Raw genomic sequence first — 15,119 nt, 5'->3', positions numbered from 1 at the left:
CATGAAGGTCTGCAGGCTGACCCAGTAAATAACTTCCAGAATTCTCTGTCAACCTCAACTAAACTACTCTGAATTATGGCTCCAAGTAAGCCAAAGTTTTCAGCTTGTATTTGCTCAGAACTTATACCACGAAAGGTAATACACCAAATTTTATTCCAGAGTTTTAATAAATCTGACTTTTGTGAGCTTTCTAGGTTTGACCTCTTGTCTTGACACAACGCAACTTCTGTAAGGCATCGTAACACATATGGTGTACGTTCCCCATGTCGCTGTTGGGGTAGAAGTTGAGATAGTATCATTAGTAATGGAGACAGCTCACAGTTAGGTAAACTTGCAGGATACTTTGATATTAATTGGGTTGCAATCTGTAGCCTAAAAAAAAAAAAAAAAGGATAATTTGAAAACTATTCAATCACATTAACAAACTAAGAGGAAATATACAGACATGGTACTCTTACAATATCCTAATTAGAGAATCACCATCATCATTTCCATAGTACTCTAAAAATAAACTGGCTCTTAATAGTTACTATGTCCCACTTCCTAAATTGCCAGGAAAATTGTCAACGTTTTGGCTAGCTGGGTAAGTTGTTAAGTTTCCCTTAAACAAATATTTTAAAAGATGTTAAATTAGCAATATTTGGGCCAGGTGTGGTGGCTCACACCTGTAATCCCACCACTTTGGGAGGCCAAGGCAGGTGGCTCACGAGGTTAGGCGTTCGAGACCAGCTGGCCAACATGGTGAAACCCAATCTCTATTAAAAATACAGAAATTGGCCGGGCACGGTGGCTCAAGCCTGTAATCCCAGCACTTTGGGAGGCCGAGACAGGCGGATCACAAGGTCAGGAGATCGAGACCATCCTGGCTAACACGGTGAAACCCCGTCTCTACTAAAAATACAAAAAACTAGCCGGGCGAGGTGGCGGGCGCCTGTAGTCCCAGCTACTCCGGAGGCTGAGGCAGGAGAATGGCGTAAACCCGGGAGGCGGAGCTTGCAGTGAGCTGAGATCCGGCCACTGCACTCCAGCCTGGGAGACACAGCCAGACTCCGTCTCAAAAAAAAAAAAAAAAAAAAATACAGAAATTAGCTGGGCATGGTGGCACATGCCTGGAATCCCAGCTACTCAGAAGGCTGAGGCAGGATAACCACTTGGACCCAGAAGGTGGAGGTTGCACTCAGCAACCTCTAGGTTGTATTCTCTAGAATGTGTGATATTTAAGAATAGGAATCTTATGTTATTCGTCTCTGTATCCCTAACACTTCGCCCACAGCAGGTGTTCAATAAACAACTCGACTAAATGGACAAATTAAGAATCTTAAACAGCTACTCTTAAATATAAAAATGAGCTTAAGCAATAGGTATTTAAATCAATATGCTTTTCCCCCTGAAGTCACTTACATTTAAACATTCCATCAACATGGTAATCAAAAGAGCACTGATCACGAGTTTGACTATAATCTATAAATCTCTGTTCTTACAAAAGTTGCTTAACCTCTCTGGGTTTCAGTTTCTTTTCAGTAAAGCAAACAGGCTGAACTAGATAAATTCTAAACATCCTTACCAGACCTAATATTTTGGGATTCCAAAGTATTCCATAATTTATTTGCTTACTTAAATATATGTGAACGTTATATGAGAATAAAGAAGATAGAAAATAAGAGAAAATAACTTTTTATCATAAGGTCAAAATTATTGTGATTTCTTAAAGTTATCTTTAACTTCTTCCTAATTCTATTAGAAGGTGCCATGTATGCTAAAATCTTTTGTTGAAGTGTACAATTCAGTGAATTCCATAAGACACACACTTCTAATTGTCTATCAGACAGCCAGTCCTCCTTCTTAACTTGCTATGACAATATGATTAGAAAAGTTGGCCTTGCCCTTGGCCCCAGCAAGTGAGCCATTAATGATTGATCTCATTTGTCATGGCAATCACATATCCCTTTGCTAGTAATAGGTTTGGGGGTAGACAAAAGACTTAGTTCTGGTTGAGATGAAAGGATTCCACTGAAAGTTTTCTGAAAAATAACATAAAAGAGAATAAAATGACACTGAATGAGAAAATGATAACATTTTACCAAGGCACAAGATCAAAATCATTCTGTGACTTCTGAAGGTGATCTTTTATTACTTCCCAGCCTAGTTCTATTTTCTTCCTTTTGCAGGGTACACTGTAATCACCAGATTCTCTTTGTGTAGTAGTATAAGATTGAGAAATCTCCAAGGATCTGGTATCTTCATTAAAAACCTGTAAAATAAAAATAAATCCACTTTTTTTTTTTTCTTTGAGACGGAGTTTCGCTGTTGTTGCCCAGGCTGGAGTGGAATGGCACGATCTCGGATCACCACAACCTCTGCCTCCCAGATTCAAACAATTCTCCTGCCTCAGCCTCCTGAGTAGCTGGGATTACAGGCATGCATCACCATGCCCAGTTAACTTTTTATTTTTAGTAGAGATGGAGTTTCTCCATGTTAGTCAGACTGGTCTTGTACTCCCAACCTCAGGTGATCCGCCCACCTCGGTCTCCTAAAGTGCTGGGATTACAGGCGTGAGCCACCGCGCCTGGCCAAATCCACTTTTTTCATTGCTATTGTCTTCTAATATTTCATTAGGGGGAAAAAAAACATCCTTTCTGAAATGAAGATACAGGGAACTCATAAAGCAAGAGTAATACATTACAGAAACATATAAATCTGATAACACAGTAAGAAACAAACATTTTGCATGACAGTAATGGCACTCGTAGAAAGCAGGTATTACCAAGTAGTGCATTAGTTTTATTTCCTGGGAACATTTACTAAAAGCACTAAGAAATCTAAAAGTAAAGCAAAAACCTTTACTTTCAAAGGGACTCAATTTTTTAAATTTAAGAAATTTTAAGAAATATTAAGAAAATATTTGACAGAGTGAAATTACTACTCAGGATGTTAACCAAACCTCTGGGGAAAAGAGTTTTATTTAAGAAACATTAGGCCACCAGGTGATGAATAGGTAAGTAAAATGGAGTATATCCATACAACTGAATATTATTCCGTAATAAAAATGAAGCACTGATTCATGGTAAAACATGGATGAACTCTGAAAACATTATGCTAAGTGAAAGAAACCAGACACAAAAGACTCACATATTGTATGATTCCATTTAAACGAACTGTCCCAAACAGGAAAATCCACAAAAACCAAGACTGGCCGGGCGCGGTGGCTCAAGCCTGTAATCCCAGCACTTTGGGAGGCCGAGACGGGTGGATCACGAGGTCAGGAGATCGAGACCATCCTGAGCTACACGGTGAAACCCCGTCTCTACTAAAAAAAAACACAAAAAACTAGCCGGGCGAGATGGCGGGCGCCTGTAGTCCCAGCTACTCGGGAGGCTGAGGCAGGAGAATGGCGTAAACCCGGGAGGCGGAGCTTGCAGTGAGCCGAGATCGCGCCACTGCACTCCAGCCTGGGCGACAGAGCTAGACTCCGTCTCCAAAAAAAAAAAAAAAACCAAGACTGATTAGTGGCTGGTTGCCAGGATCTAGGAGATGCAGGGAATGGGGACTGAATGCTAGGAAGGGATGAGGTTTCTATTGGGATGATAAAAAAGTTCTGGGCTGGGTACGGTGGCTCACGCCTGTAATCCCAGCACTTTGGGAGACCGAAGCGGACGGATCACAAGGTCAGGAGTCCAGGAGACCAGACTGGCCAATATGGTGAAACCCTGTCTCTACTAAAAATACAAAAATTAGCTGGGTGTGGTGGCAGGCACCTGTAGTCCCAGCTACTCGGGAGGCTGAGGCAGAAGAATCACTTGAACCCGGGAAGGGGAGTTTGCAGTGAGCCGAGACTGCACCACTGCACTCCAGCCTGGGTGACAGAGTGAGGCTCCATTTCAAAAAAAAAAAAAAAAAAAGTTTCTGGAATTAGTGATGATGGTTGTACAACATAGTAAAAATACTAAAACTACTGAAATGTACAACTCAAAATCATGAATTTTACGCTACGTGAACTCTAGCTTAATTGCAAAAAAAAAAAAACAGACTGGGCTTGGTGGCTCATGCCTGTAATTCCAGCACTTTGTAAAACAGAGTCGAATCAAATCGAATCATTAGGGTTAGGGTCACCTTATTTACTAGAGACAATCATTTAAGAATGAAAAAGTTCATTGTTAGTTTTCAGTAAGTCTATATCTGCAAATGCATTAACTTTTAAGTTACAAAGGTAATTCCAAATATTTCTGATATTTTGAAAGGAATAGTTGCATGTACAGAGTCATTTTATAGGCTTTTTGTAAGAACACAGGTTTTAAAAGTCCAAAGTGCCCAGTTTTTAAAAAAAATTAACAGGAAATTTCTAAATGTGACATGACCTACTTACTGTACCTGGTGACAAATATCTGCCATCAATTCAATCAAATTTTCTTTGACGGCAATATTACGAAATCCTGAAGAATACTTTCCTCTACTTCCTATATGACTTATCTCATTCACTAGCAGATCATATAAGTTGTATAAAATACTTTTCCATTTTGTTGATTCATAAGCACCTGTAAACCAAAAAATTAAAATGTAATTTATTTATGTACTCTGCTTACACTGCTAGCTCCCACAAAATTATTCAGCTGTCAAGCCGCATCAACGTTACAAGACTTCTGGTCCAACCTTCCATCCAGTACTAATGCCTCTTCTGACAAGATCCTTGACAAACTCTAATTCACAACTGTCCATTTTACATTTACGTAACTGTATTTCTTATAAATTTCTTCCATATTCTGACCTAAAATCTGCCTTTCTCCAATTTATTCTCCCACCTGAGGCAAATAGAATTACTATGTTCCGTCTTTGATATGAGGACCAAGTTCTCCATATGCCTTTTCCTGGCCTAAGAGAAAAATACTACCAGTTCCTTCAACTAGTGTACAAATGACATAGTATTCAGACTTCTCACCACTTCAGTCATATTTCCCAAGACACGTTCCAGTCAACTTAAAATGCTGACTGTACAAAATGTGGTGAACATGATAATCCAACTGTGGTCTGACTAGTATGTGGAACAAAAGGTCTATTATTTCCCACAAACAAGGTACTATAAAATCTATTAATGTAGTCTGAAACTACATTAGCTTTTCTGGCATTCTCATCATCCTGCCAATTTTAAATTCATCCTAAATACACAGTTAACTAAATCCCTAAACATATCATATCACCTCCTAATAAGCCTGATCTTCATCCTGGTGAGAGGAGGTGAGTAAAAGATGAAAAACTATGAAAAGTCACTATTCTTTAACTTATGGTAGTTTCATGGGCTACATATTATCTAGATATACTTATTAGAAGAGCCCATAAAACAAATACACAGCTACTTTTGATAAAAAGTGGCCACACAGCCAGGCGCAGTGGCTCATGCCTATAATCCCAGCACTTTGGGAGGCCGAGGCAGGTGAATGGCTTGAGGTCAGGAGCTCAAGACCAGCTTGGCCAACACGGTAAGACCCCATCTCTATTAAAATACAAAAGTTAGCCAGGCATGGTGGCGGGCACCTGTAATCCCAGCTAATCAGAAGGCTGAGGCTGGAGAATTGCTTGAACCCAGGAGGCGGAGGTTGCAGTGAGCTGACATTGTCACTGCACTTCAGCCTGGGCGACAGAGTGAGACTCTGTCTTAAAAAAAAAAAAAAGAAGTGGCTACAAGACATTTCCTCCATTATAGCTGCTATTACTCAGTGTGGTATGCTGTCTTAAGAAAGTCACTATACTAGCCACGATGAGTTGGTCCAAAGGCTAGTACAAGCCCAAAGGCAATCATAGACAAAGCAAGAGGAAACTCTAGTTCTAGTCAATAAAGTTCCTAACTACAGAAAAGCACTATACCTTCTGGGCAATATTCTCTTGGTACAGGACATATATGAAGGAATTAAGGAGAATAAGTGATTCTCCTTAATAAGTGGTACTCTACTAGGGCAAACAGGGCCCTAGAGTAACTATGAGGCTTAAGGAAGCAATTTCCCTGTTTTTGCCTCACATTCCTATTAAAGTAATATGTACGTATCTTCCTTAGGAGCTGAATAATCTGACTGGTTTTAGTCCAATTTACGTATTTTATCTTCTAATAAAAGCAATAGGTACAGCACTTTGGGAGGCCGAGACGGGCGGATCACGAGGTCAGGAGATCAAGACCATCCTGGCTAACACGGTGAAACCCCGTCTCTACTAAAAAATACAAAAAAAAAAAAAAAACTAGCCAGGCGAGGTGGCGGGCGCCTGTAGTCCCAGCTACTCGGGAGGCTGAGGCAGGAGAATGGCGTAAACCCGGGAGGCGGAGCTTGCAGTGAGCTGAGATCCGGCCACTGCACTCCAGCCTGGGCCACAGAGCGAGACTCTGTCTCAAAAAAAAAAAAAAAAAAAAAGCAATAGGTAGATAAACAAGATCCTGCTTTCTTTAAATTTTTTTGCCCTATAGTCTGTGTCAGACCCCTCAGTACCTAAGTAATGATGCATAATTAGCTCCTAGAGGGAACAATGTCTCAGATTTGTTTGTATTTTCCATAATACCTAGCATTGTATTGAACAAATAGAAAGGCATAACAGAATCTGCCACCACTGCTTCAAATTCTAAAAACTCTATGAAAAACATTCTCATTGCAAATTAACATTATCAACCGGAGCAATCCAGAGGAAAGTCATAGTCTCCTAAAGAACACTAATTTTATACTTAAACCTCTACGTTTGAATGAAGAAGCCAATTCAAAACAGTAAACATTTCCTTTATACCTTTTTCTTGGGTTTTGGCTCCTTTTGGATGATGGATATAAATTTGCAGTTGAAATAATTCAATAATGACTTCTTTTAAAGAATCATTAAGTCTATGTTGAGTCCAAATATAAAGCAAAGTGGGAAGAATTTCATCTCCTAATTCACACACTCGAATTCGAAAGTTGACAGCCAAAGTCTTGAGGAAGATAGTAAGAGCTGCTAAGATATGATTTAGACCGGGAGAGCTCTTTTCTTGTCTGTGAGGAAACAAACAAACTCAACTGGGTGTTAACAGGGGGAACAACCTGCACAAATTGAAGACAGTTACGAAGTGGTATGCTGGAAGAAAAGAAAAAAAAACTCTAATTTTCAAACAATAGTCTTAATTTCAAAACCATTAAAAAAATAATAATAACAGCATTACTTCACACTAACAAAAAATTAGTTCTTATTTGGTGTTAAGAGACCACTTCTGTTAGCTCTCCCTGCTGCTAAAACATTATCTAAAAATAAACAAAACTGATTCATAACACCATTTATAAAATGTCTTACATTATAAATTGAGTACTGCCACACATATGTACAATAGTAATACTTCCAAAATATTTTCCTATTTTATTTTATTCTCAGTATATTACAACCATCCTCAAAAATGGGGGAAATGCAACGACTTAGAGGATATTTAACTTTCCTGGTCAACAGAACATCAGCAAGACACATCTCCCACTTGAAAACATCGTGCAGTGTTCTGCATATTGGATATTCAGAAAGTGTCAGACTTGGTTGTCTCTTCAGGAATCCACTAGTTGTTATGATGGATCAATGTTTTATTTAAAGGTAGAATTTTTAGTTATTGAGTCTAAAACATGGGCTTGCAAGAAGGTCAAAAGTATTTCAATACAAAACAAAAGAAAAAGGGATTAGATTACCTCGCACACTGAATAGCCTTGGAAAAAAAGTCCAAAAATTTGGAATTTAATCCATCAGTCTGAGAACAGCATCCTTTGGTAACAGCATGAATTATTCTAGCCACTAAAACTCTATGAACATCTTGTGAAGGTTTCAGATAAAGCCTGAAGTACACAGAGAACAATTCTTAAAAAAAAGAAAAAAATTATTAGTCATGATTTTTTAAAAATCGAAATGTATTAAATGTTACAACTTAAATATTCCATAATCCCATACAGAAAAATGATTTTAAAACAGCACTAATTTACTTTTAACATAGTAAAAGTACTCTATCAGTATTTAATTTTATCTTATATAAAATGCCTTTAAGACAGAAACAACTATAAACTGCTGTGAGGGCACCAGTTTAAGAGCCAGATTGCAGAAACATTACTTCTCTAAGCCTCTGTTCCATCACCTAGGCCCAACAAAGCACTTACAGTACATACTCCACGGGTTTTTTTTTTTTTTTCTTTTTTCTTCTTTTTGAGACAAAGTCTTGCTCTGTCGTCCATGCTGGAGTGCAATGGTGCAATCTTGGCTCACGGCAACCTCTGCCTCCTGGGTTCAAGTGATTCTCATGGCTCAGCCGCCCAATAGCTGGGACCACAGGCGCACAAAACCATGCCTGGCTGATTTTTGTATTGTTAGTAAAGATGGGGTTTCACCATGTTGGTCAGGCTACTCTCAAACTCCTGGCCTCAAGTAATCTACCCACCTTGGCCTCCCAAAGTGCTGGGATTATGGGCATGAGTCACTGGGCCTGGCCTCTGCAGTTTTTTAAAATAATAATACTGTTTGATTATTAATATGCACAAAATGTGTTGAGACCTGTGAAGGGTATGAAATTTTACTCTGCTTGGTTTGTTTCTTATTTATTTGAGGTACAGTCTTACTCTGTCACCCAAACTGGAGTGTGGTGGTAAGATTGCGGCTCACTGTGGCTTCAGTCTCCCCAGACTCAGGTAATACTCCACCTTAGCCTCCCAAGTAGCTGGGTCTAGAGGTCCATACAACCACACCCAACTGATTTGTATTTTAGGTAGAGACAGGGTTTCACCATGTTGCCCAGGCTGGTCTTGAACTCCTGGGCTCAAGTGATCCACCTGCTTTGGCCTCCCAAAGTGCTAGGATTACACACATAAGCCACTGTGCCTGGCTGAGATTTTACCCTACTTGTTACCTAATAAATTAGCATGACAGTTTCCTGAGTGCTGGCAGGAGACCTGAGATTCCTGATAAGACAAAAAGGACAGTTTATTTCTCCCAGCAATGATAGTAGCCAGACTACCTTCATTTTTGCACCAGTTCCCCAGTACCAAAGGCAAGATGAAATGGGACACTTGACACTGAAACAGTGGACTGAGTTATAACAGAGAAACTGCAAGCTTTTTATAATGAAGAGGCTATAGGTAAATCTGTCCTGTTTTAGAGGAAGCCATCATCTGATCTCAGATGATCCACCTGCCTCAGCCTCCGAAAGTGCTGAGATTACAGGTGTGAGCCACTGCGCCCAGCCCCCAAATAACATGACTACACAGTTATACTTGTGTATATTGAGACTTTAAATATAGACAATCATGTCATCTACAAAAGGGAAGTGTTATTTCTTCCTTTCCAATCTGTATGCCTTTTATTTTTCTTGTCTAACTACTCTGGCTAGAACCTCCAATATAATGTTGAAAAGGAGTGGTGAGAGTGCATATCCTTATCTTGTTCCCAATTTGTCTTATGAAAGGCTTTAAATTATGGATTTAATTTCTTTAATTCAATCTATTCTAATAGTTATGGGACTAGTCAAATTATCTATTTTATATTGGATAACTTTTGATAATGTATGCTTTTGAGGAACTGACCCATTTAAATTAAGAGATGTTCATAGTGTTTCCTTATTATCCTTTTAATATCTATAGGATCTGCAATTAGATCTCATTTCATTTCTAATATCAGTAACTTTGGTCTTTTTTTTTTTTTTTTAAGAGACGGAAGTCTCACTATGCTTCCCAGGCTGGATTTGGACTCCTGGGCTCAAGTGATCCTCCCACCTCAGCCTATCAAGCCATAAAAAGACATGGAGGAGCTGAGAAAGGTGGCTCACACCTGTAATCCCAACACTTTGTGAGGCTGAGTTCAAGTTGCTGGCCTGAGCAACATAATAAGACCTTATCTCTATTGAAAATGAAAAATTAGCAGGGTGTGATAGCTTGTACCTGTGGTCCCAGCTACTTGGAAGGGGGTGGGAGGATCATTTGAGCTCAGGAGGTTGAAGCTGCAGTGAGCCATGATCGCACCACCACACTCCAGCCTGGGTGACAGAGTGAGGCCCTATCTCAAAAATAAAAAAAAAAGAAAAAGAAAAAAGAAAGAAAAAGACATGAAGGAAACTTAAATGCATATTACTAAATGAAAGAAGGCAATCTGAAAAGGATACATACTGTTATGATTCCAACCACAGTCACACACTATATGACAACATTCTGTTCCATGACAAATGGCAATATGAAAAGGTGGTACCATAAGATTATATGAGAACTGAAAATTTCCTATTTAAATACTTAGTGATGTCATAGCACAAGAAATTACTCACAAGCATTTGTGGTGGTACTTGTGTAAAAAAAACCCACTGCACTGTCAGTCATATAAAAGTGTAACACATACAGTCATGTACAGTACATAAACCTTGAAAACGATAATAAACGACTAAGTTACTGGTAAATGACTATGTTAGGTTCATGCTTACTCTACTATGCTTTTTATCACTATTTTATACTATATTCCTCCTTCTTCATAAAAAAACAAACAAACAAACAAACAAAAAACAGTAAAACAGTCTCATGTAGGTCCTTTAGGAGGTATTCCAGAATAAAGCACCATTATCACAGGAGATGAAAGCTCCATGCATGTCCCTGAAGTTCTACCAAGGGGACAAGATGCAGAGACGGGAGACAGTGATACTGATGATCCCGACCTTATGTAGGCCTAAGCTCATGTGTGTGTTTGTGTCTTTGTTTTAAACAAAAAAGTTTAAAGGAAAAAATAGAATAATAATAATTTCATTTAAAAAGCTTACAGAACAAAAGAAAAAACATCTATAACTATATAAAGAAAAAACATTTTTGTACAGCTGTACAATGCATTCGTATTTTAAGCTAAGTGTTAATTACAAAAGAATCAAAAAGTTTAAAAAATGTTTAACTTTAAAGTATAAGTTACAGTAGCTAATGTTAACTTAGTATTGAAGAAAGAAAAATATATATTTTTAAATTTAGTACAGACTGTTTATAAATTCTACAGTAGTATATAGTATCCCAGGCCTTCACATTACCACACATTTACATACCCAGACCAACTTCCAGTCCTGCAAGTTCCATTCATGGTAAGTGCCCTAGACAAGTGCACCATGTTTTATCCTTTATACCATACTTTTACTGTACCTTCTCTAGGTTTATATATGTTTAGATACACAAATCCTTGCCATTGGGTCACAACTGCCTGCAGTATTGAGTACAGTAACATGCTGCACAGGTTTGTAGTGCAGGAGCAGTAATACCATACAGCCTAGGTGTGTAGTGTTATACTATCTAAGTTTGTACAAATACACCCTATGATGTTCACACAAAAAAGAAATTGCCTAATGATGTATTTCTCGGAATATATCCACATTGGTAAGAGATGCATGACTATATATGCTGGAAAAGGCCAAACCATGAAGATAGCAAAAAGATCCGCGGTTCCCACAGTTTGCAAGGAGGAAGAGATGAACAGGTGAAGCACAGAGGATTTTTCTGGCAGTGAAACTATTCTTTATGATACTACAGTAGTGAATAATTGTTACCATTCTCTCCCAGAGGAAAAAAAAATACAACCATCTCATTAGATACAGTAAAAGATCTTTTAAAATGTCAATACACTTGTCAAAATCCATAGCATAGTACCACCAAAAGTGAATCTTGGACTCTGGATAATAAGGATGTGTCCCAGCATAGGTCTACTGATGATAACAAATGTACTACTGGTGCAAGATGTTGACAGTAGGGCATGCTGTGTGTGTCCAGTGGACTTTCCATTCAGTTTTGCTGTAAACTTAAAATTCCTCTAACAGATAAAAGTCTATTTTAAAAAATGGAAACCACTAGGTTTGAGAAACTGAGTAATTGCCAGTGTAGCTTAAACACAGAAATTAGAAGCGCTTTAGTTAAGTTAGACAGGTAGGAAGGAGCACAATTACGCAGTGCTTTCAAGGCCTGGAATGGGAATCCTCATTTTCTACTAATTGTTCTAGGGAGAATGTAGAGAAACTGGAACCCTTGTGTGCTGCTGTTGAGAATGTAAAATGGTATAGCTCCTGTGTAAAACAGGATGTTGGTTCCTTAAAAAATTAAATATAGAATTACCACATGATCTGGCAATTCTACTTCCAGGTAGATAATCAAAAGAACTGAAAGCAGGAAACTCAGGAGAAATTTGTATACTTATGTTCATGGTAGCATTATTCACAATAATCAGAAGGTAGAAACAACCCATGTCCACCAACTGATGAATGAACAAAATGTGGCATATACACACAACAGAATAGTGTTCAGTTTTTAAAAAGAGCGAAATTCTGACACAAGCTCTAACACTGATGAGCCTCAAAGACATTTTAGTAAGTGTAATAAGCAGGTTGCAAAAGGACAAATACTTGTAGGAGTCCTTTACTTCAGGCTGCTATAACAAAGTATCATAGATTAGGTGGCTTAGAAACCACAGAAATTTATTTATCTCAATTTTGGAGGCTGAAAGCAGATCCAGATGCCAGCATTGTGGGTTTCTGGTGAGGGCCCTCTTTGGGGCTGCAGACTACTGACTTTGAACTGTATCTTCACATGGCAGAAAGACAGCAAGTTAGCTCTCCGGCCTCTTTTTATAGGGGCATTAATCCCATCCATGAAGGCTCAACCTGCATGACCTAATTACCTCCTAAATCCCACACTTCCAAATACCATCCCTTTGGGAATTAGATTTCAACATAATTGGTGGGACATAAACATTCAATCCATAAAAATGAAGCACCCAAAATAGCCAAATTCATAGTGACAGAAAGTAGAATGGTAGCTGCCAGGGGCTAGGGGAGGGGAAATGGTAAATTATTGTTTACTGAGTATAGAAAAAAAAGTTCTGGAGATGGATGGTGGAGATGATTATACAACAATATGAATGCACTTAATACTACACAACTGTACACTTAAAAACAGTTAAAATTATAAATATTATATATATTTTACCACAATAAAAAAATCTCATTGGACGTCCTAGCCAATGTAATAAGGCACAAAAACAAGATAAAAGCCACATGGCTCAGAAAGAAAGAAAAAAAAAATTACTGCTTACAGAAGACATGTTTGTCTACAAAGAAAATCCCAAAGAATATTCAAAGAAAGCTACTAGATTTAATAAGTGTTTTTAGCAAGGTCCCAAAATATAAGGTCACTATACAAAACTCAGCTGTACTTCTGTATAATTTTTGTGCACTGAACAATTTGAAAATCAAAATGTTAAAAACAATGCAATTTACAAACTACTGCAGTATAAATCTAACAAAACATATACAAAATCTTTATGTTTATACTATTATAAATAAATGTCAATTTGCAGCTGGGCGTGGTGGTTCATGCCTATAATCCCAACACTTTGGGAGATCAAGGGGGGGGATCACTTGAGCCCAGGAATTTGAGACCAGCCTAGGCAACACAGTGAGATCCTGTGTCTATTTTTTTTAATATATAAAATTAAAGAAAAAAATTGTCAATTTACAATAAGAAATCTATATGCTGACAATTACAAAACACTAATGAAAGAAATCAAAAAAGACATCAGTGGCGAGGTGCGGTGGCTCAAGTCTATAATCCCAGCACTTTGGGAGGCTGAGGCAGGCAGATCACCTGAGGTCAGGAATTTGAGACCAGCCTGGCCAACATGAGGAAACCCTGTCTCCACTAAAAATATAAAAATTAGCCTGGTGTGGTGGCACATGCCTGTAATCCCAGCTACTCAGGAGGCTGAGGCAGGAGAATTGCTTGAACCTAGGAGGTGGAGGTTGCAGTGAGATCAGGCCACTGCACTCCAGCCTGTGCAACAGAGGGAGACTCTGTCTCAAAAAACAAACAAGCAAACAAAAAACCTAAGTAAATGGAGAGATATACAGTGTTCATGGATTTGAAAACTCCACACTGTTAAGATTTCTATTCTTCCCAAATTGTTCAACAGATTCAATGCAATTAGTATCAAAATCCCAGCAAGATCTTTTGTAGAAATCAGTAAGCTGATTCCAAAATTTATATGGAAATGCTGCCTCAGTCTTAGGCCATTCTTCTCATCTCACACTAAATTCTATATACAAATCTCATCCATAGTCATGGCTTCAATCACCACCTGTACCGAATATATATTTTGAGCACAGACTTCACTTCTCCCACAGAGTCCTCATCTAAGCAAGTTTTAGAAAAGGAAAACTAAGTAAAAAAATATTTTGACAAAAAGGCTAATTATAAGAAGTAACATCCAGGAAGAAGTGGCGAAGGTTAGCTTAAAAAAAGAAAAAAAAGAAGAAGTAAGAGTAGTTAGTTTAAAAATAAAAAGGGGGTTTCAGAGAACACACTAGATGACAGAATTTAGTAAGGAGACCAGGGGAAAGACTGCCTTTGTTTCAGTGACAGCCATGGTTACAAGTGATAATGTAAAATGCCCTAAATATGAACAGCCATACTGGGGAAAGATCTGGCTAAGTAACCTAGATACCACCAGCCTATTCCCCAAAGGCTGTCTCTAAACTTGTTGAGGGCCCTGTACAGACACAGCCTATCTTGTGTTCAGAGTAACATAAAGGCTCCGAATGACTCATAAGAAATTAGTACAACAGCTGAGAAGGCGTTTATTCTCATGGGAACAGTAGAGTGTAATGTGGGACTGAGGTTACTGATTAGGTAGTAGTTTTGTGGTTCACACGTATCTCATTTTGAAATAATAAAATGGCAATACAGAATATGGACAAATGTCTTTTAGTTGGCAAAATTTAGCTTAAACACTTTTCCATGAAAAAAAAAAAGCTTCTAAACTTTTACAGTCCGTGTATTTGAAGACTTAGACATCTGACTTAAAATCATCTTGCTAATGTCAAATCCTACTTTCACTTATTCTCAAACCCAGAAATGCTCCATCTTTGAAATCAACAAACTGAAATATTTCAATTTCTGACCATAATTTCCTTCCTTTGTGGTCTCTCAGTACCTCCCAGCTATAAACAGGTAACAACACAGATTCCTCCCTAGCACACACTCTACACATCTAGTGAGTCACTGGGTCCCGTACATTGTCTCTTAATGCATTCTATTCTAATATATTTGATTTCCATTACCTTAGAAGTAGCGTGCTAACTGCCTAATCCAATAGATACT

General features: G+C 38.3%; 1 protein-coding gene across 3 annotated transcripts in view; it reads right to left on the bottom strand.

The window, feature by feature from the left end:
* Nucleotides 1–15,119, bottom strand: part of ATM (ATM serine/threonine kinase) — a 134,540-nt gene that overhangs the window by 105,716 nt on the left and 13,705 nt on the right. For all 3 annotated transcript variants that reach the window (XM_011926674.1, XM_011926676.1, XM_011926675.1), the window contains 5 exons: nt 7,668–7,833; nt 6,757–6,995; nt 4,369–4,532; nt 2,082–2,251; nt 1–372 (listed from right to left, as the gene is read on the bottom strand). In XM_011926674.1, the coding sequence (XP_011782064.1) occupies nt 1–372; nt 2,082–2,251; nt 4,369–4,532; nt 6,757–6,995; nt 7,668–7,833 (1,111 nt within the window). The remainder of the gene's footprint in view (nt 373–2,081; nt 2,252–4,368; nt 4,533–6,756; nt 6,996–7,667; nt 7,834–15,119) is intronic.

Source organism: Colobus angolensis, unplaced genomic scaffold (genome assembly GCF_000951035.1).
Source record: "Colobus angolensis palliatus isolate OR3802 unplaced genomic scaffold, Cang.pa_1.0 Scaffold7, whole genome shotgun sequence".
NCBI lineage: Eukaryota > Metazoa > Chordata > Mammalia > Primates > Cercopithecidae > Colobus > Colobus angolensis.
The sequence above is the reverse complement of the archived record's forward strand: the minus strand, read 5'-3'. Positions and strand labels throughout refer to the sequence as shown.